Source organism: Lagenorhynchus albirostris, chromosome 14 (genome assembly GCF_949774975.1).
Source record: "Lagenorhynchus albirostris chromosome 14, mLagAlb1.1, whole genome shotgun sequence".
In the NCBI taxonomy this organism is placed as follows: domain Eukaryota; kingdom Metazoa; phylum Chordata; class Mammalia; order Artiodactyla; family Delphinidae; genus Lagenorhynchus; species Lagenorhynchus albirostris.
The window spans coordinates 71,365,482-71,387,820 of NC_083108.1; the positions used below are offsets into that span (position 1 = coordinate 71,365,482).

Below are 22,339 nucleotides of genomic sequence, written 5' to 3' on the forward strand. Positions count from 1 at the left end.
GGCGCTCCGTCGCCGACCCGTTGCCCCGGCAACGAGCGGGATAACGGCCGGCGTAGGTGCAGCTCTGCCCGGAAGGGTTGCGGCGGGCCGGGCCGGGCTCGGTTGGGACATGCTGCAGCTCAGGCCGGGACAGCCTTCGAAAATTCCGGGGCGCAGAGAAACGTAAGTCGGGGGTTTGGGCTCGGCCGGAGGCCGGCTTTGAGGCCGGGACCCTCAGAGCCCCGCTGCAGTCGGCCCCGCGCTGGCGGGAAGCGCGCCCGCCGTCGCGGGACGCGATCGCAGGGAGCCCGGGGGTTCGGCTTCCCGTTCTCACTCTGCTTCCCGCGCGCTCTGGGTCCGACACTTTCCTCTGTAACCGCTTTTGTTACAGAGGGATGCGACTTTTTCAGGGAGCAGCCCAGCTTGTTGGTGGCAGATCCGGGACCGGAATCTTAAGTTTTCTGACTCCTGGTGCAAAGATCTATCCGCGGGCGGCTCACAGGGCAAGGAAAACAGTTTGTCAAGCCTGCCACAGTCTGAAGACAGATCATAAACTGGCAGCCTCAGGCTAAACTCGGCCCATAGACGCAGATCATTTTCCTTCGGGATCGGAGGACTCTGAGTTTGCTTATTCAACAGAAGCTCCTTAAGCATTGTCACAGCCAAGCACTGTGTAGACCTTGCACATAGGGCAGCTTTTGGACCAGGGGAAAAGGTGTCCGGAGTGAGACTGGTTCTGCTTTCAAGTTTCCAGCTGTGTCCCCAGATTACTCCTTGACCCATGCAAATTGATTCCTCTCTCTGGGTGGTGGTTTCTCCATCCGTAAGATGACGGATCTCCCTCCATGCTAATCCAGAACACTTCCAGATGTGACACCTGGATTGGGCCACTCTCTGCGGGTTGCCGAAGCCAGGGCATGTTGGTCCCAACAGGCAGCCTCTTGCAGTCTACAGAGCCCGGGCACTCATCTCAGACTAACATGAATTAGGATCCCAGCTCTTTTATAAATTTCCTCCACTTCCTGGTTTTGTGATCTTGAGCAAGTCATTTTACCTCTTTGAACTTAAGTTTTCTCACCTGCCAAAAAATGGGCCGATAGTAACAATGAAAAAGATCGTATATGTCAAGGGCTTGGCACACACAAGTATTCCTTAAATTATTATCTATGTTACCTTAGGCAGAGCATAGAAGTCCCCAGTGTGCTTGTACAGCGTTGCCAGGACTGGTTCTCTGTCTCTGTCTGCAGTGCCCTTCATGATGTCTGGCTCACAGCCCAGTGCAGTCCACGCTTATTTAAGTAGATGATTTGCAGTCCTGATGACAAGTCATTTTTAAAATACTGGTGCCTGGGGGCCTACACTAAGACTTTTTGATTTAACTAGTCTGGCGTGGGGCCCAGGCTCTACCAGGCGATTCCAGTGTTCAGCCAAGGGGTGAGGATCATGCATTAAAGGGATGAGGGGTTGCAGCAGGCTCATTCTCTTACCACTGCTGTTCTCCTCAGATGGCACTCCCCACACTGCCCTCCTCCTGGTGCAGCCGGAGGCTCCCGGATCAGCAGGCTGCACGACAGCAACGCCGGGAGCAGGAGGCCCAGCTTCGGCAGCAGTGGGATCAGAACAGCCGCTACTTCAAGGTGTCTGACATCTGCAGCTCCAAACAGGCAGAATGGAGCTCCAAGGCCTCCTACCAGAGGAGGTAATTGTGTGGTGACCGCCATCAGTTAGGGTTGAGGGCCACTTGCTGTCAGGAGATGTGACCTTAAGGACCTGGGGGAGTGTGGCTGGACAGCATGGATTACCTGCACAGTGATGTCTTTCCAACTGGAAATTGAAAGAAAGATCATCAGTGAAGTAACGAATTCGCACTGAAAAAGATAAAATGAGAAATGTATGTAGAATGTGGAAGTCTCCTTCGTAACCCCATACCCCCAGGAGAGAACCACAATGAACTGTCTGGTGCATATCCTCCCATACTCTTCTCCATTTGTGTTTGTGTGTAAATATATATAAACATATACACCCATTTTCTGTAGAAATGCATGTAAAAACATTGAAGTTAAAAGCATAGGTTTTAGGGGCTTCCCTGGTGGCGCAGTTGTTGAGAGTCCTCCTGCTGATGCAGGGGACACGGGTTCGTGCCCTGGTCCAGGAAGATCCCACATGCCGCGGAGCGGCTGGGCCCGTAAGCCATGGCCGCTGAGCCTGCGCGTCCGGAGCCTGTGTTCCGCGACGGGAGAGGCCACAACAGTGAGAGGCCCGCGTACCGCAAAAAAAAAAAGCATAGGTTTTGGAGTCAGACAGACCTAGATAGAAACCCTGACTGTGTCACTTGCTGTATGAATGAGCTCAGTTTCCTCATCAGTGAAGTGGGGCTAAAACAGAACCTACTTTATAGGATTTATGTGATGATTAATATAAAACCGTCCGGGTATGTAGTACCTGGTACACGGTAACTGCTCAAATAATATTAGCTGGTACCGTTAGCACGCGCATATATAAGCCCATTATACATTTTCTTCTTGCAAAAACAAGATTCTATTATGCGTAGTGGTTCTGTCACCTCTGTTCACTTTGGCTGGAAGAAACCTTCCCGGGTCACCACATTCTGTCTGCCTCAGCCTCTGTCACCCACACAACCAGCCACATGTTCCCTGTGCGGCTGTAGCACATCTGGTTGATGGTGGCTCCTTCTTACCCAGCATGTACGCCTACCAGCGGGAGAAGATGAAGGAGGAGGGGAGGAAGCGTCTGGAGGCCCGACGGCAGAGACTCAGGCAGCTTCTGGCGGAGGAGCAGGACCTGCTGGCCAGAGAACTGGAGGAGCTGAGGCTGAGCATGAACTTGAGGGAAAGAAGAATCCGGGAGCAGCACAGGAATCTGAAGTCAGCCCGAGAGGAGCAAAGGAAACTGGTAAGTAGCTTTTTAGGAGGCTGCAGAGCGGGAGTCCCCAGCCTGTCAGTGATGCCACGTGGGGTCCCCTCGGGGGCTCTGACCTGTTAAGACCACACTTCACTCCAGAGCCAGTTGGGAAAAGTGCTTACTCTGAGTTGTTCTTTATGTGTGTTTTCCATGAGTCATCTCTATTCTCTTTGGCCCCTTAATCATTACATCTGAGTCCTTTTTCTTTATTCTAGTTCTCTGGTCCCACAAAGGGCTGGGAGTGGTATATTTTATCTTCCAAAGTAGTCGTGTGCGATGGTGAGCCCCAGAACTCTGTTTTTAAGCCTGTTGTATATTTTGAAACAGATCTTTAGTATCTAGGACCCATCTGTAGCATCAGATTTGGGCCCCCTTTTGTCACCATTATAAGAGTCATTTGTCAGCACTGTGTGCTTCCAATCAGGTGTCTGGCTCCCAGCGCCGTGGGTGTGAGGCATGTGGGAGGTCTGAAGGGCAGGCACAGTGCCAGGTGCTAGTGGAGGAGCTCTTAGCCTGAGCTGACTTCTATTGTGGGTTATCCAAAATGTGGACAGATTGGAAAAGTGACATCAGGCTTCCCTCTTTGTGTTTTCTTGACAGATTGCTGAACAGCTTTTGCATGAACACTGGAAAAAGAACAACCCCAAACTTCGAGAGGTGAAAACCAAGGAGATCCTTCTGTTGATTTGCCTAAGTAGATGAAGTCATGTTTCCCGTCTTGTTTCTAAGCTTGCATCTTGTGCTGGGGTGAAACAGAGATCACTCCAGCCACCTTGAAAAGAAGCCCCACACAGAAGATCTGGGTCATTCGGTTAACAGCTACAAGTGGCTGTGAGGTTGGGACGTCTGATAGGGAGGGGGGACCCCAAGGGCAGAGGCTGTGTAGGCAGAAGGGGCCACCTTGGACGGCCTCATACGGTCTTCCCCTGGAAGTGCTGGGGAGCGCCTGCGTGATTTTAAGCAGGGGTGCAACAGGGTCCCAGCTGCATTTTGGGGAGCAGCAGCTTTGGCAGTAATGTCGAGGTGGGGGGGAAGGGGTGATGTCAATTGAGGGGTTGCTGCCGCAGCCCAGGCAAGTAATGGTAAAGGTCAGAACTGGGGTGGCAGGAGAAAGGGGGACAAATCCACAGGCTTCGGGGCAAGGAGAGAGCGGGGCGTCTTGGCTGGGGTGACATCACTCAGCAGAGATTGGGCTAGAGGGAGAGAATCCCATGAAGGATATAATTAATTAGTTTCAGTGTATAGTTTGTGTATCCACTTGGTGTGTTCACTTGTGTGCTCGTAACTTCATGTAGAAATTGCCAGTCACAAGTACTAGAGCGTCTGGCTGCTCTGCAGTGCTGTGCGGTTAGCGCTAAACCCGGGAGGACTCCTCTCCCCAGCCATTTGTAGATTTCAGTGGCTCCTCCAAAGTCATGTACTCAGATGTTTATTCAGAACATTCAAGTTAGTTGCAAAGGTTTACATGTGTGAGCTGAGGAAGAAATTTAAAACTTTTATAAACAATTTCCCAAACAAAAGCTTTTGGACAGTGGTACAATTCATTTTCTGATCCAAAAGATTGTTTAAACCCAAATCTCTTATTAATTACCCTAAATTTGTTGCATCTATTGATACAGGTAGTGCTTGTTTTTACAGCTGCTCTTTTGCAGAGGGAGTACTGGGGAGCCAGGCCAAAGGTTGAGTCTGTTCCTCATCCAGCTTCTGCCCTGGGGCCTGGCAGGCTTTAGACCTACCAGGGTGGCCTTTGAGATTAGATTTCCATTTCAGTGTCTGCTGACCTGTTCCGGCTCAGCCCCAAGGGTACTGGAAGAAAAGTTTGTTACTTTTTTCCAATTCTTGGCATGGTTTAGAATTGACTGGTCCTTTGGTTTTCTAATTGACTTGTAATCAGACTGTATATGTTGGGGTCACCATGCACTTACTTATAAGACACCTGGCCACGTTCCAGGCCATGACACTGTACTCGGCAGTGAATATGTGTCCAATGAATCAGTTAGGAAGTTTATTCTCTGTCTTCTCGTCCTCAGATTGAATTGGAACTTCACAAGAAACATGTGATAAACTCTTGGGAAACACAGAAAGAGGAAAAAAAACAGGTGTGGTATGTGTTGGGAGACTGTCTCCATGTCTTTTTTTTTTTTTTTTTGTGGTACGTGGGCCTCTCACTGTTGTGGCCTCTCCTGTGGCGGAGCACAGGCTCAGCGGCCATGGCTCACGGGCCCAGCCGCTCCGCGGCATGTGGGATCTTGCCGGGCCAGGGCACGAACCCGTGTCCCCTGCATCGGCAGGCGGACTCTCAACCACTGCGCCATCAGGGAAGCCCCGTGTCCATGTCTTTGAATTTGTTTCTTGTTTTCAATGTTAATGACTCCAATACAGGAATAGACTTTTTCTCGGTTTACTTAACACATGTTAAAACTGAATGTTTGCTGCTCTTATGCAGACAAGAATCCTACGTGATCACTCCCAGGGGCAGAGTAAGACAAGGCGTCCAGGGCTGGTTGATGGTAGACGCAACATGCATCCTTAAAGGTTGTTTCTGTTGCAGCACCCTCTTTTGATGTAATTTACGTCATAAGTCTCAACCTATAGCAGCAACTATAGGTTGCAGCAACTCTGGGGATAAAAGTCCACACCTCCGTGGACCCATTGCTTCACCTCTGGGTTCATTTTGGAAAGTGTTTTGTTGACTTGTGGAAGGGAAGGAACCCTGGTGTTCTTGAGCCCCTCCTCTGTACCAGGCACTGTGCTGAGAGCCTCCCCAGCTTCGTCTCTGAGGGCAGCACCACTCCCGTGGTTCCCACAGTGAGAATCGAGCCCAGGAAGATGCACCTTTGCGCGGGCCACACAGCTGATAAGTGCGTGGCCTCCTCGGGTACAGATGTGTTGGAATGAGGAACGGGCCCTGAGGCCTGCTGACCGGTGGTGGGGAGCTGGGTCTTTGCCAGCTCCATGCTACAGATACTCACCCCCAGGTCCCTTTGGCTCCATGCAGCAAGAAGCCGCCGAAGAGGAAAAGGAAAAACGGTATGAAAATGAATATGAAACGGCCCGACGGGAAGCGCTGGAACGGATGAAAGCAGAAGAGGAGAGGAGGCAACTGGAGGGTAAACTGCAGGCAGACGCGCTGCGCCAGCAGATGGAGGAGCTGAAGGTGAAGGAGATGGAGGTGAGGGCGAGCCCCGGCGCCAGGGCCTCCTCGCTCGCAGCTCCTTCTTGTTAGGAAACGGGCGTTTAAAAAGCTGCGCTAAACAGAGACCATATCCAGGGGGGCGATTCTAAGAAGGGAAACAACGCTGGGCTCTCCTTCTGACATGTGCTCCCACCTGTGGTTCTTTCTGTGCCCAGATTCTAGAGTGTCAACCGTCAGGAGATAACACGCGTCCCCTCCGACGTGTGTAGAGAGGCCTGCTGTCTGAGAGCCTCCCGAGTACTTGGATTTCAAGTGCTCTTAGTAGACTTGACTTAGTCTGATGATCCAGCACACAGCTCTCGCGGGAGACTAGCAGTTCGGGGGTCTCAAGGCATAAACCATGAGGATCTTTGGTCCTGGAAGCTGTTTTGAGAATACTGTGCACAGTTGCTCTGAGGGGCTAGATCTTCTCATGCAGGCGAGGGGAGCACTCCCCCCTTCCCCAGGCCAGAATGATTCAAGAACTAGATCCTTTGTGCCCACTATGTATTCTAAGTGCCGAGCACTGGGCTGGCTGCTAGGGATACAGCTGGGAGCTGTATCGGGTCAGGGAGACAGATGTTTAGTTACAATAGGCTTGGAAAGTGCAGGGCCCTGTGGGAGCACGGGGCAGGGGTTCATCCTTGTTGGCAGGGTTGGGAAGGCCCAGCAAGATGAATGAGTGAGCTGGGCCAAGGGGCTCAGAGCCCCGGAGGTGGAAGGGGATCCTGGCACCAGGTGGCCAGGCCACCCTTGTTGCGTCGTGTCTGCTGAGGGATGAAGGAACTCTGATTCTCATGCACTTACATGGGCTTACCATCTTGTACCCATAGGCCACCAAACTAAAGAAGGAGCAGGAGAATCTGCTGAAGCAGCGCTGGGAGCTGGAGAGGCTGGAGGAAGAGCGGAAGCAGATGGCAGCCTTGTGGCAGAAGGCGGAGCTGGGGTGCGTGTGAGAAGGACCCCCAACCGCTTGCCTGCCTTCCCGAAGCGGGCGAGCCTCTCACTTTCTCAGACGTGCAGTGGTAACCCTGAAACCGAACGGGATACAATCTGCAGAAAGCAGCTGTCTAACCTCTGCTTAATTCTTTAGGAAACACTGAAGGCAACCCATATTTTCTCATTTCTAGACGCTTTTTGAGACATCAGTATAACGTGCAGCTCAACAGACGTACACAGCAGATCCAAGAGGAACTGGTAAATCTGAAGGGACAGCCTGGCGTTTCTTTCACTTTCTTTTGAAAAGCATGTTTTCCATTGCTTAGTAATGGGTGCGTTCTCATAAGAAAACACCAAGTGAGATTCCCCCCTTGACCAGCAGCCCCCGCAATCCCTGCCCCTCCCAGAGGTGTCTGTTTGGGTGTACATCTTTCTAGATATGCAGTTGACCCCTGAACCACGTGGGGGTTAGGGGTGCTGACCCCCACGGAGTTGAAAACCCACGTACTGCTCTCTCTGCCTCAAAAACGAATTGATAAATGACCCACTGAAGGGCAAGAAGCTAAAACAGTTTGGTTAGAATCAGGACTCAAACCCTACCTAGTTCATTTCAGTCTACCTACGGTACTCTCTAGTCAAACACTTTTCCCACACTTAGTTAATTTAAAGATCTGTAAAATAAAAATACTAGTATATTTATTGAAAAAAATCTGTAAGTGGACTCACACAGTTCAAACCCATGTTGTTCAGGAATCAACTGTATTTACATACACACACATACAGGGAAGTGGTGAGTTTGGGGGGTTTTCAGTTTCATTTTTAAATGTACTTGAAGTGGCATTGCACAGCATAGTACCTAAGAGTACACCTCAGGCTTCCAGACCAGTGTTCTTAGACTGAGCTTGTTCTTTTTGACTAGCTGCTCGGTATTCCTTGCAAGTATTTTGATGGGCTCCCTCACTGAGACCAGACAGGAGAGTTGCTTTCCCACCCCAGTCGCTTTCCTCTTACGGAACAGCTGCAGTGAGCACTTTGTGCATATATCTCTGTGCATTTGTGTCTCTGTAGCTTATATCCTGTGAAGTGGAATTGCTGGCAAATTGTGTTCTAAAAAGCTGTGCTACCAGATGTGTCCGAGGGCAGAGATGAGCGTGTGGTGGCAGAGGGTCTCTCCCTGTGGGCAGAGAAAAGCTCCTGGGCCTCTGTGGCGTCTAAATCATCCCTACGTGATCACACCCTGCCTGCTCTGGAAACAGCCCATGTCTTCCCAGAACGCCTGCTTTCAGTGCCGAGGGGCTGGCAGAGCTGAGGCTGTTGCTACTGCAGGGCTGGGCACCGTGCCCACTGCGCTTCCTCGTCCTTCCTCTAGGAGGCAGACAGGCGCATCCTGCAGGCGCTGCTGAAGGAGGAGGATGAGACCCAGCGTGTGCACCTGGCCCGGAGGGAGCAGGCCCAGGCCGATGTGGCCTGGATGAAGCGGGTCATCGAGGAGCAGCTGCAACTGGAGAGGGCGCGGGAGGCGGAGCTGCAGATGCTGTTGAGGTGAGAGGTGGCATCCCGGCCTCTACTTGCACCTCGATCCCCGCAGGTCAGCAGGTCGCTGTGAGGGTTGTCTGCTGTTGATGAAACTCCCATCCTTGTTCCTCTGTCCATCATTCGTGAGGAGCACATCTTTGCTAGTGGACCTGGCTTGTGGGGTGTTTCCCTCGGGTTATTTAAGGTGGAAGCCGTTAGGGTTTAGAGTAAGGATCTGTTCATCTGAGATCTTAGAAACTTGAAAGGAAATGGTTATAAATTATGGAGACATTGAATGCTTCTTAGGTCTATATGAATGGGTCTGGATCCTAAAACTTAATCTGGTAGATTGAAGTACTGGAATAACAGGTAACACTTACTGAGCACTTACCGTGTGCCAGACACCGTGCTAAGTGCTTTACGGTCCTCCTCCTGTTTAATCCTGACATCCAGCCCAGTGCTGGGGTCACAGAGTACTTGGGTCACGGGGAGTCGAGGCAGTCACTCACTTGCCCCAGGCCACAGGGCGAGCTAGAGTGACCGCAGGAACATGGTGACAGAGCTCAGGCACTGGCGTGCCCCTCCTCTTCTCCAGCCCCAATGGTTTCATTCACTTCAGTGTTTAAATGTCCTGGATGCATGTCTTCACCAGTGCTTTTTGTAAGGAGATGGAGTGTTAAAAAAGGGAACTTAAAGTGCTTACGATAGTAATACTTTCTGTGAAGTTGTCCTTCCCTGTAATCTGCTGGAAGTTTATTTGGAGGTCGGCTGCACAGAAGGTGTGTGCTACCTGGTGCCTTGGAGCCCTGTTGGTTCTCTTCTACCACCGGTGGTGGTAAGGATCCAGCTGTCATCCTCTCTGTGTCTCCCTAGGGAGGAGGCTAAGGAAATGTGGGAAAAGAGAGAGGCAGAGTGGGCCCGCGAGAGGAGTGCTCGAGACCGGCTGATGAGCGAGGTAATCCGGGAGTGGGCGCAGGTGGCTGGGCGGGTGTCGGGTTGGTGACCACGTGCTGACCCTGCCAAATGTTCTGGGAACAGAGTCCCCTCTGGGCATTTTCAGTGGACTTTCAATATCATTATAAAAGTAATATACGCTTACTAGGAAAAAATTCAGTACAGAAAAGTAAAAAGTAAAAAAACAGTCACCATCTACATCATCTACACAGCCACTATTTATTTCCTTCTATGCTTCTGTTTCTATGGATAATGTTTTTTCTACATACTATACTGAGCTATTTGATTTCAATCATTTTATTATACTATTATATCTTCTTTGTAAATGTCATTTTGATGGCTGTGTAATATATCTTGTGGGGATACAGTAGTTTGTTTTTCCGTTTCCTTTTGTGGATCCATTTTTTTTCTGATTTTGAGCTGTTATATATTACTGCAGTGAACATCTTGGTGCAGAAGCCTTTTCCACATTTAGGATTTTTTTCTTGGAGTGCAAAACCAGAAGTAGACTAAGGAACATGACTGTTTTATTTGTCATATATAACTAGTGCATTATAAGACACACCCCAATTCAAAGGAAATCTTTTGGGGGAAAAAAGGTCTTTATTATCCATGTATTGGAAGTTATCTTAAAGTGGTTTAAAATGGAAATTATATTCTGTGCATGCCAGCATGCTACATTTTAGAACCCATGGGAAATCCGGTCTCAACTGGTGCTTTTTCACTTTTGTGAATACCAGATACTCTCCAGCATCTTTTTATTTTTTTTCCCCCATTTAAAATGTTCCTCCTCTTTGTGGCCACTTTACATGTCCCCCCCCAGAGAGCATGACTGTTGGGTATGGCAGGTGGCTTCCTGCTGTTCCTGGTTCCCAAGTCCTGACCATCATGTGGACATAATCCTGCTCTCGCCAAGAATCAAACACAGCAGGTTTCTGCTGCTTTGAGCAGTAAATTTAAATCCACAAGGTTGGTGGGATGACCCAGACTCTGCCTCTGGCCATCTACGTGGCTTGTGATTTCTTACTTTTTCTAGAACTCACTGATAGGGAGTGAGAGTCACCTTGTTGCTATGTGTCTGTGCCCTGGGGACGGAGCTCCATCGCTGCCTGCTTTGATCTCTTTGGTGCTCGGCTGTCTCCATGCGCACAGTCCACGTGCACTCTGTGTGCGATGGGGACGCGTGGGAAACGTGGCCGATTGTTTGGACCGATCCCGTAGTCTGGGCTTGCCTTCATCTTGGTGTATTTGGGCCTGAGGCTGAGGATTAGGCTGGGTCTGGTCTCCATGTAGCTGCAGCTGCAGACTGTCCATGGCTGGTAGAACAGGCATCTGTTAAAGTCTAACCAAAATCTTCCCTCTTCCTTTCCGCTGAGGATAGGTTCTGACAGGAAGACAAAAACAAATACAGGAAAAGATTGAACAAAACCGACGGGAGCAAGAGGAATCCCTGAGACACAGAGAGCAACTTATTCGAGATCTTGAGGAGGCCAGAGAGTCAGCTCATCGTGAGAAAAAGGAGAGCGAAGAACTGAAATCGGCCAGGAAGCAGGAGCTGGAAGCCCAGGTGGGGCTGAGCCCTGGGATGAACGCACGGGCAGCAGGCCCTGCTGAGGTTCCTGCACCATCATGGCACAGGGTTCAGGGACCCTTGACTTATTTCCACAGCCTGGCCTGGACCTTGTCCAGGAAGCCCACGTTTGGGAACTCAAAGCATCCCTTTTCATTTCCCACTGGAACCCTGACCCTCCTGGTTGTAGCTCCAGCCCCGCTCCGGGTCCTCTGTCTCCTGTGGGAACAAGGCTGCTGTTACCGTTCCTTGCCTCTTTCCTGGCTGCATCTGCAAGCACCTGGCTCACTGGCCACAAGTCTCTTTTTATTCAATTCAGTACCTAATAGTTAACACAGAAGGATCTTCCCAACACGTGGCTACGTCCAGAGCTTTTTACAAGGTGCATTTTACCACACACATAACCTCTCCAGTACCATGGTACCATTCAGTACCATGAATGTCCTTCCCATGAGGGCACTGCCACCACTAGCGCTGAGCGCTGATGCTCCAGCGGGGGGACCTGAGCCTCTCCCTCTGGATCAGAGGCAGGGTTCTGCCCTGTGGCCCGTCCCGGGTGACTTTGCTCTCGGTGGCCAGGTTGCAGAGCGCCAGCTGCAGGCGTGGGAAGCGGACCAGCAGGAGGAGGAGGAGGAAGAAGAGGCGAGGCAGGCAGAGCAGCTCACAGACGCCCTGCTGCAGCAGGAGGCGAAGATGATGGCCGAGCAGGGCTACCGGCCCAAGGTAGGGAGCGCAGCGGACAGCGCTACTGCTGTGCTACTCAGCCTGGCCCTGCTCTCCCAGGCTGGCTTACAGCCCGGGGCACAGGGCTGCTTCCCAGCAGCTCAGATTCTTCCTTGCTCCTCTTCTTGTGTGTTTCTTCCTTTCTCGACTGGTAGGGAACCTTGACACAGCATCTGTTTCAGTCCTTCATTGGGCCTCAAACAGCCCTTGTGGCAACTTTGCTCTGGCTTGGGCCGCTGCCCAAGGACTGAGGTCCTGACTGCTAAGCTGCGTGCCTGGCCACCCTGTTCGGGATAGAGAACAATCCAAGAAGAGCTTTGCCGTGGCTGGTGAGAGGTGAAGGCGCAGTGGTGCTGGGTCCTAACTGTCCAGACAGCAGAGCCCAGCTGACCGGGGTGACCAGGGGCTTGTTTCCCTTCCTCTCCTGCCCTCGGCACCTGTGGTTACCCATCCCTGTCATCTGATCCTCTCCTTCCTTCTTTCCCTGCCTCACGAACTACTTGAGTGACCCCCGATGCGGGGCATTGGGGGATCACAGACAAGCAGAGGCCGTCACCCCTGCTTCAAGGGAGCTGATGACTAAAGCACCCAGGAACTGACTGAGGGCTCAGCAGGCGTGTCGCCTTTGTCCCTCCTTTAACAGGGCCACTCTGGCGTTCTAACAGAGAGGCCAGCTCCTCTGTGGTCAGAAACTCTGGGAAGCTGATGAAACAGAGCAGGTACCACACCTGCTGCAGAACATCAGTGTCCTAACTGGCCGGGGATCTCAAGGCGCAGGGAACAGCATTTTCTAAACTTACTCCATCATGGATCAGTGAGTGTCTCAGATCGAGGTCTCAAAGAGCCACGTGAAGTGTTACTTAGGGCTGGTACTTAAAAAAAAAAGAGGGCCTCATTTAGGGCCTAGGGTTAAAGACTTTTCAGCTCTAAATGAAAATAGCCATTTATACTGTGCTTGTAGCTCTTTCTTAAAATGAGATTAATTTCCAGCGCTCCAAAGACTGCTGACCTAATCAGTCTTATGTTTTCTTTCTCTTCTCAGCCTTATGGACATCCCAGAATCGCTTGGAACTGACTCTGTTGATACTGTAAGCACAGAGAGCAAGGTTGGTGAGGCCTCTGACATGCAGCCGCCAGACCGTTTTACGTGTTCTGTTCCAGCGTTTGGGTCACTGTAAAATAGTTCAGCGAGCCTGTTCAGTTCCACAATTAAACAGAGAGAGGGTCTGGCCAGACTTGAAGCTGTGACGGATTTGCAGCATGCAGCAGGAGGCCCTTTCCTGCCTTTCTTATCCTAGAAAGGGGCTTCATAGTTAACACATTGACAGTGCTGTCACAGTCTTGTAATATGTTGATAAATAATGTAGATTGTAAGTCAATGCTCGGAGTTACACGTTGTGTTCCACGACAGGATACATGGTTTCCTGTTGTCTCACCCCTAATTGTCAACCTCCAGTGAGGACCCCAGCTAGAGATAGAGAAATTTTTCAGTTTTTAAAATTGCCATTTAAATTTAACTCTTCTATTGAAAACAAATTTGTGGGTCTTGGTACAGTTTATTAATTTCAGGATTTATTAATTTAGTTGTCCCAAAAGGATCACATCTTGTTTTATGGAAGAAAAGAACTATGAACCCTGAGATAGTCTGATGTCATCCATGGATGCTTTCTAAAAAGGTGGTGATAAATGAGTCTTTCCTCCTTAAAGAAGCATTTTGGTAGAATTTCCATAGAGCATTGCGTGGGGGCAGGGGGCGATGATCCCAATGTGTATGTAACTGAGCCTCAAAAAGGGACCTCAGAGGGGCTTCCCTGGTGGCGCAGTGGTTGAGAGTCCGCCTGCCGATGCAGGGGACAGGGGTTCATGCCCTGGTCCGGGAAGATCCCACATGCCGCGGAGCGGCTAGGCCCGTGAGCCATGGCCGCAGAGCCTGTGCGTCCGGAGCCTGTGCTCCGCAACGGGAGAGGCCACAACAGTGAGAGGCCCGCGTACCGCAAAAAAAAGAGAAAAAGAAAAAAGGGACCTCAGAAGGTCACCTGGTTGGCTAACCTTTTGGCATGACACCTTGGACCTCTAATGTCTTGGGAAGGGCTCAGCTATATGCAGGCTTCTGGGATTTATGTGCCCAGAGGAAGGGGCACTGAACCTGAAAGAACGAAATCAGACTCAACCACAGATCGGCCAAAAATCTGTCTTCCCACTGTTCTATCAATGTGACATAGTCCTAGATTTATCTCTATAAATAGCTGTAAATTCCTTGCAGCAATAATCGTATTTTTATGACTTGTATTTTTTTCATGTTCCTCCTCTGAGGTTTCAGTTTTCATTACATTGTGTTCAAGATTCCATATCTCAGTAAATTACAGCTAATTACAGGGCTGGGTTCCAGGTTATTAAAACAGAGTTTATTAAAACATCCCGAGTCTAAGGGCTGCATTGCCTTTCACTTCCATTGTGCTGTAAAAACAAATTGAGCTGCGAACTGCATCCTTAATCTGTTTTTCACTTTCTTGTCTTACATTTCTTTGGATATGATCCCCTGAGCACACTTTCATTATGTGTGCTCATATTTACTTCCCTTCTTTCAGGTGTTCATTAGTTGTGAAATAAAGTTCTGGTTTGACAGCATTGCTTCCAAGCTTTGTCATTGTTGCTTTTATTAATTGCTGCAAAGTGGGTTGTATAGAATGATAGGTTTTTTTTGTTTTTGTTTTTTTGTTTGTTTTTTTGTGGTACGCGGGCCTCTCACCGTTGTGGCCTCTCCTGCTGCGGAGCACAGGCTCCGGACGCGCAGGCTCAGCGGCCATGGCTCACGGGCCCAGCCGCTCCGCGGCATGTGGGATCTTCCCGGACCGGGGCACGAACCCGTGTCCCCTGCATCGGCAGGCGGACTCTCAACCACTGCGCCACCAGGGAAGCCCAGAATGATAGGTTTTTACTGATTTAATCCATGTCTCTTACAGGTTTGAATATTTTCTATGGTCACATTTTCTAGGTTATATTCATTTTTCTTGTGAAAGTGGTATTGTCGCTCATTTCCATTGGAGCCTCTCCTAAGTAGACTACAGGGAATTATTAGCAGTCATACATTGTCCAAGCTCCAAGACAGAATCGATGTGGACAGAATTTTTTTTTTTCCGCCACGCCACGCGGCTTGTGGGATCTTAGTTCCCTGACCAGGGATTGAACCTGGGCCCTCAGTGAAAGCGCAGAATCCTAATCACTGGACCACCAGGGAATTCCCCCAGATTATCTGTCTTTTTGTTTTTTTGGCCACGCTGCATGGCTTGTAGGTTTACTGAATATTTCTTATTTCTTTGAGTTTTTTGTTTTTGAAGCCTGGCAGGAATCTTATTAGCATTAAAGATTACATTATACTGGTTCTACACACTAATATATTTAACTGTTTCCATTCTAAACTGGGCCTCAATCTTTGTTTCCAGATTTAGAGATTCCACTGTCTTACTGTTTCTGGCATAGCACATACTCTTCTTAGCTCTTATCTATTGATTGTGTTGTAGTTATATATGTACACATATGTTGGTTTTATTGTTTTAAGCACCTTTTTCTACTGACTGTAAAATTAATAATTTATAGATCATTCTATAGCAGATTCTTCTACAAGGTTCAATTCCTTTAGAACAGATGGTGTTGAAGCCATTACTCACATGTTCTGTGTGTAAACGATTCTCACTCTTTTTGCTCCCTCAGCACATATCCTGTTTAGGGTGGATGCTCTGTGAGGCCTGGGGAAGTTAAAAAGCTGAACAAGAACAGGCACAGGAATCAAACAAGTGCATGGATAAGCAGGAGTCACTGGCGGGCACAGAGCCAGTTGTAACTCGTGGGACTGAAGGAACCATGTGTGCCATAAATATATTCAGTATATCCACATTTCCTTATGAATATAATGAATATTTTTTCACAATCTGGGTTTTTAGGTAGTTTTCAGTCTTCATAAAATATAAAGCATCATTATAATGCCTTCAAAAGCATTAACGTCAGCAGTGCCTGCTGACCTTGCCGAACTTCAGCCGTGAAGCCACCTGGAATTTTATTTTATGGAGTTTGACATTGTCATGTCTTCATTTTAGAGGGTTTTTTACTTTCTGACTTAATGTTATGATCACTCAGAAGTTCTAAAAGGTAGAAAAAAAAAATCTACCTCAAAGGATATAAGCATGTGATTTTTTTTTTTTTTTTGCGGTACACGGGCCTCTCACTGTTGTGGCCTCTCCCGTTGCGGAGCACAGGCTCCGGACGCGCAGGCTCAGCAGCCATGGCTCACGGGCCCAGCCGCTCCGCGGCATGTGGGATCTTCCCGGACCGGGGCACAAACCCATGTCCCCTGCATCGGCAGGCGGACTCTCAACCACTGCGCCACCAGGGAAGCCCAGCATGTGATTTTTTAAGTTAATTTTTTATTAAGACTTTATACATAAGTATTTCATTTTTGGGGTGCTAATATAAATGGTATTAATGATGGTATTATTATTTAATCATTCTCATTTGGCTTCTAATTTTTTTCTTTTAAAAATGGTGTTTCTTGGACTTCCCTGGCAGTCCAGTGGCTAAGACTCAGTGCTTCCAGTGCAGGGGGCACAGGTTCACTCCCTGGTCGGGGAACTAAGATCCCACATGCCGTGTGGCAAGGCCAGAAAGTAAATAAATAAAAATAGTGTTTCTATAAACATATGGACACATAACTTATGTTGCACACATTCAAGATTATCTCTGGCTAGATAGCTAGAAGAACTATTTCAGCCTTACAGTGATGATGATGGGAAAGCCTTGTTTTATGTTGTGACACTGTCCTTGTAGGGCTTTGGCACTCTTTTTCTCATTTTGGTTATTAGCTGACCTAAAAGACTTCTCTTTTGCTCATTTTTTTCCCCCTAAACACCCAATCCTCCATTTCTATGCAGAAACAATTATGGTAGAGAACATTGCCGTGTTGAGAGTTCCCCATGTGTGCGATTAACCAAGCCGTGTGGCACTGTCATTCATGCTGCTGACTTGTCACTCCTGAGACAAACTGAACAGCCTGGCTTACAGTTACCATACACATTCTTGACGATACAAGCGGGGTTCTTTGGGCACCTGTGCAGAGTTACTTTGGCCTCTGCCAGCCTTTCAGGCCCAGGCACCACACAGGCCCTTCCTACATGATGTGAGCCAGGTCCCTGGCATCCAGTGCCATGTACACATCGATAACTCCTGGATCTGTATCTCTGGTCCTGACTCCTACATCTGCTAGCGCTCTGACATCTCCACTATATGTCCCAAAGATGCCTCAAACTCAGCACAAGAATAATCAAAAGATCTCTCCTAAACTCCCATCATTAAACGAAACAACAGCAACAGCCATCTGGCCCTCCTGCGGCGTTCTCAGATAAGTGAATGGCATCACCATCCACCTGCCCGCTGCAGGAGCCATACCCCAGGGCACTGAGTCCTGCTACTTTGACCTGAAATCGCTGAGTCCATCCACTTTGCTCCCTCTCACCACCATCTATCTTTCATCCCTACCACTGACTTCTGCCTGAAGTCACCCATCCACCTCACTTTTCCCTCCATCCTGCAGATCTTTTACAAACACACACCTGAAATGAAAATCTTCCACTGTCTTCAATGGTGTCCCTCTGCATTTAGGACCAAGACCCAAATCCTCCCCTGGCCTACCAGGCCCCATAGTGGCTAAGCCCTCCAGGAGCCCTCCCTAAATGCACCAAGCTGCCCCCTGGCCCAGGAACATAAGTAACAATCAGACTGGAACAAAGATGTTCCTCACAGCATTAGTTAGAATAGCAAAAACTGATAACCTATATGTCCAACACGAGGAGGCTGTTTGAGTTTGGGGTATTATACAGTGAATTAAAATGAAATGGAATGCTTAAAATTTTCTGAAAATTCTGGAGAAATGTTCATGCTGTGTTAAAAAGCTGATCAAAAGCAATAGCTACGTAACTTCATTTTTAAGGAAACATAATATTACTTTGTGGGTATTTCTCAAAGTTGGGATAATGGGTATTTCTCATTTTGGGTGCTTTTCTATATTTTCCACAGAGAACATTTATAACCTTTGAAATGAGGGGAAAATGTTATTAAAAAAACAAAGAAAAAGGCAAATACTAGATAATTAACAAAACTACAAGATAAACCCAAACTAAATAACCCAGCCTCTATTCCTTAAGGAGGTATTTCCTACCCTCTGGCAGGAAAAATTAAGGACCCATTTCCAAATATGGGTGTGGAAGGTTTCTGGTCAGGACACAGTCCTACGGTGGGTTCTGGGGCCCCTCCCCATGACCTCGGTCTCTGAACAACTTGGATGGGTATTACGCTGAGTGAAAAAGCCAATCTCAAAAGGTCACATGCTATATGGTTCCACATATATAACATTTTTGAAAGGAGAAAATGAGGGAGAACAGATTCATGGTTGCCAGGAGACAGGTATGACTCAAGGGGCAGCAGGAGGGAGGTGTCTGGTGATGCAGCAGGTCTGTATCCTCATGTGGTGACAGGAACCTACCTGCGTGGTAAAATGGCAAGAACTACACACACACAAATGTGTCTAAAATCTATGATATCTGAATGAGGTCTGTGATTGCACCAAAAGCAGTGTCCTGATTTTGATATTGTACTATAGTTATGTAAGATGTCACCACTGGGGGAAGCTGAGTGAAGGGCACAGGGTACAGTTTTTGCAATTATTTTGTGGGTCTACGATTATATCAAAATAAAACATAATAGTAATCTAGTGTAGGGAAGGTTTCTTAAGACCCAAGGCACACCAACCATAAGGAAAGGACTGATAAATCTGACTACATTAAAAAAGCTTATCTTCAAAAGACACCTGAGAGGGAGGCATGCCCACAGAATGGGCAAGGATGTTTGCAACACAGATAGCAACAAAATGTTCAGAACATTAAAAAAAAAGAAAACCCTCCTATGAATAATTTAAAAAGAAAAAAAACAGCACCTAATGAAAAATAGGTAAACACTCAAACAGGCACTTCACCAAACAGGAAATCTAAATGGCTATGATAAACATGGAAAAGCACGCAGCTGAATTATAGATCAGGAAATGCGAATTAAAACCACTAGATACAAGCCCACTGGATTGGCAACATTAAAACTGCTTATTACACCACTGTTGATGAAGATGTAGAACAAGGGGAAATCTCATCTTCTGCTGGTACAACCCTTTGGAAGACAGCATGGAAACATGTTACAGTTTGGAGATGCACATCTCTATGACCCAGAAGTCCCACGCCTAGGTATAAATATACCCTACAGAAACATACAATACAGGTACCAGAAGATATATTTTTCAAAGCAGTATTTTTCATAAGAGCCAAAAACTAAACTCAAACGTCCATCCATAAAATACTAGATAGATAAATCATGGTGTATACGTTCAGTGAAGACCGCACAACATGGGGAATGTACTAAATAGAGCTACACACGCACGTTGACCTAGATGAATCTCAATGTGAAGGAAGAAAAGCATACATCAGTGGCTCCGGTTACAAGTTTGAAAACAGGCAAAAGAAAGCTCTTACTTAAAAAGGGGTACACACAGGTGTTCAACCAAAAGCAAGGAAGCAATTAGCACTAAAGTCTGGGGAAGGAAGGACCCATGGTGCCTTCTAATGCAAAGGCAATGCTCTGTTTCTTGACCTGGTGGCGGAGACACAGGGGGCCACATTATAATTCTGCATGGATGCGTTAGACATATTTCTGTACATAAGAGTCCAGATTGGGGGAGGTAGGGTGAACAGAATGGAGGGGGAAGGGCAGAGGCTGTGGCCCAGGCTGGCCCGGGGTCCTGTCCTGATGCCCCACCACTTAGGGGCCAGGTGACCCCTCTTTGGGCCAGTTCTTCTTCATCCATGAAAAGTGGAGAATGGGGATGTGAGGATGGGTAAGATAGATACCGAAACCACCAAGCTCAAATGGACCTATTTTTCCTGCCAAGAGGATCCCCGCCTCCTCCCCTGCCCAGTAAACAACCTGCCAGTGGTGGAAGCACCCTCATCTCTGCTGCTGGACTCTGGCAGGATTTCCATCTTGCTTGAATAGGAAGAAGCAGGCCGGATAGGCTGCGCTCCTCCACTGAGCCAGCTTCCTCCCCCCCTCCCTGAGTGCAGGGAGTCCCATCCAGTCCCCTGGAGGGAGCCCCCCTGGCTTCCAGCAGCAGGCACAGGGCTGCTCCTTCCAGAAGGACCGACCTGGGTGCCTCTACCATGCCCTGTGGGATCTGTGAGGCCCTGAACTGTTGAAACAGCTGAATTGGGCAACATCCTCCACTCACAGATCAGAGTCTGACTTTGAGTAGTGGTTACCAAATGTCTCAATTTGAAACAGACAGAAAAGACAAGAAATACTGTGGTAAACACGGAATTGGAAGACAAAACAAAAACTTGGTGTTCAACATTCCTTTAAATTCCCCCGGCACCCAGGGTGGGCAGAAGACCACACAGAGACCAGCATCCTGGCCTTCCTCTCTGATGCTCCCAGGCAAGAGGATTGCCGCTGAGTCTGCCCCACACCTCCCTCCCACCTTACCTCTATCCAGGTCGTGGCCATTCCTCACCCTCTTCTGCTTCCAGAAGGTCTGCTATCTGCCACATTCCTGCAGCCCTCATCCTGGAGGGTCCACTGTGCCAGGAACAGCCCCATGGTTGAGCACAGGCCCTGTGCTCTGACTTGCTCCACCACCACTAACTGGGCCTCAGTTTCCTCATCTGCAAAATGGGGGGTTGTTTCAGTTGCTACGTAGAAAATTGCACTTAGCCCAGTGACCGCACACAACGAGTGCCAGTATGAACTCAGCCCTTCTGGTCTGAAAGGAACGGGGTGGGGTAAGGCGGGGAAGTATTGAAAGAGGGAGAGGTCCTGAGAGGGGAGGGCTGGGAGAGGGAAGCAGATAGATAGCAAGGTGTGGGGCGAGGGGGGCTAAGAGCCACTCTTAGGCTATCGTGTGGGTGGGGATGTGTGTGCAAATTTTAAGACCAGACTTCCTGTCCGTAATGTATCCTGGGCTCCTGAGGAAAGTAGGACCTGGGAGAAAGATGGAGCTTACAGGACTAAGGCAAGAGAAGAGGCCAAGGCTGGGTGAGAGGTAATTACCTGGGGATCTGAAAGGGAAAGGAGGTGGAGAGAAGGCTGAGGGCAGGGGCAGGACACAGAGGGTGGTGCTACAAGGGCTGGAGAGGAAGGGAGGGGAGTGAGGGGCCTGAGAGGGAAGAGAGGGGAAGGTGTTGGGAAGGGGTGAGGGGTGAAAAGGGATTTGGGGGAGAAGATGCACTGGGGTGAGAAATGGGCTGGGAAGTTTGGGGAGCGTGGTCAGGGAAGCTGTGCTTGTGAACAAGGACCTGGGTGTGGGGGAGGGAGGATGGTATGTTTGGGGGGGCAGGATGAAGCAGGGCTTCACTGTGCCTTTCCTTGTCCCAAGAGGCCCCTCCCCGGGGACCTGCTCTGTAGTGAGCTGCCACATGCCCCCGTAAAGCTATGAAGGAATCCGTCCCATCCGGTGTGGCTCTGGTTTCTGGTTTGGTGGCCACCTCTGCCCGGCATCCGTGGGCCATGGGGGCCGGCTCCTGGACAGCCTCGCAGAGTGTCAACCTCAGATGGCCCCCAAGCTGTCCCTGTGGTGAGGCCGCCTCTGTGAAGCCCCACGGTTGGGAAAGCAATGCCCATGGTGCTTGGGAGCCAGTGGACAGTCCTGCCAGTCGGTCACTCAACAAATGCTGGAGGGGTCCTGGTGCCTGGGGCTCAAGGGTGAGACACGTCTTATGGGCACAAGAAGACTGTGCCCTGGTTACTTACTAACGCCCTTTATTCACATAATCTCACATCACCTCTTACGCAGACGTTCAGGGATGCAGCCTCCCCGGGCTTCACCTCCGCACAGAGGCCATGTTCTCTGAGCTCCTTAGTCACAGACCCCTCTAGGGTCATGAAAACCCACCTTGGCTGATTACGAGGAAGACACACCGGACTGACAGTAACTCACATGCTCTCCCTCATCTCTGGATGCAGGACGTAACCTCAAGTGTAACTTCCTCATCTGTAAAATGGGAACAACTCCTCCTGCTTCATAGGGCTGCAGATAGGATTCAACAAGTTAATATACATAAGGAACCCAGCACAGTGCCTGGCACAGAGTAAATAGTTGATAAATGTGAGCTTTAATTATAATTATTACAAAAACATGGCTAAAAGTGATACCGACCAGGGTTCTTGGCCTTCCCCAATCAAGAGAAATTGACTGGAGGCCAGACATGAAATTCAGGCAAGACTTTATTGGGGCCCCTGCTGCAGCCAGGGGGAGCGAGAACAAACAAGAGTTTCCCTGGCTTGCTCGCTAGCTGGCAGGTGGGGCAAGCCTGTTCCTTATATGGGGTGAGGGTAGGGATGTGTCCAGAGGTCTAGCTGGAGGGGTGGCTTAGGTATTTTACCTCCCCCTTAGGTGGTGTTGAGTGCAGGGAGCATGCTCAGTACCCTACTTTTGCTCCCAACACGCTGTTTTTGCTCCTGGCTCTTCAGAAATGGCA

General features: G+C 49.1%; 1 protein-coding gene and 1 long non-coding RNA gene across 2 annotated transcripts; one reads left to right on the forward strand and one right to left on the reverse strand.

Moving 5' to 3' along the window:
- The first annotated feature begins 38 nt into the window (after positions 1-38).
- Positions 39-14,421, forward strand: TCHP (trichoplein keratin filament binding). The gene is made up of 13 exons (XM_060121695.1): positions 39-162; positions 1,485-1,678; positions 2,682-2,892; positions 3,502-3,558; positions 4,932-5,000; positions 5,900-6,073; positions 6,910-7,022; positions 7,207-7,273; positions 8,385-8,557; positions 9,404-9,485; positions 10,866-11,051; positions 11,634-11,777; positions 12,820-14,421. Exons 2-13 carry the CDS (start codon positions 1,485-1,487, stop codon positions 12,850-12,852), a joined length of 1,503 nt encoding a protein of 500 aa, XP_059977678.1. The 5' UTR covers positions 39-162; the 3' UTR covers positions 12,853-14,421.
- On the reverse strand, positions 10,074-21,921 carry LOC132504351 (uncharacterized). Its single transcript, XR_009534858.1, has 3 exons — positions 21,799-21,921; positions 20,349-20,527; positions 10,074-10,868 (listed from the first exon to the last, which is right to left on the reverse strand). It is a non-coding gene; the product is annotated as an uncharacterized LOC132504351 (long non-coding RNA).
- Between the last annotated feature and the right edge of the window lie 418 nt (positions 21,922-22,339).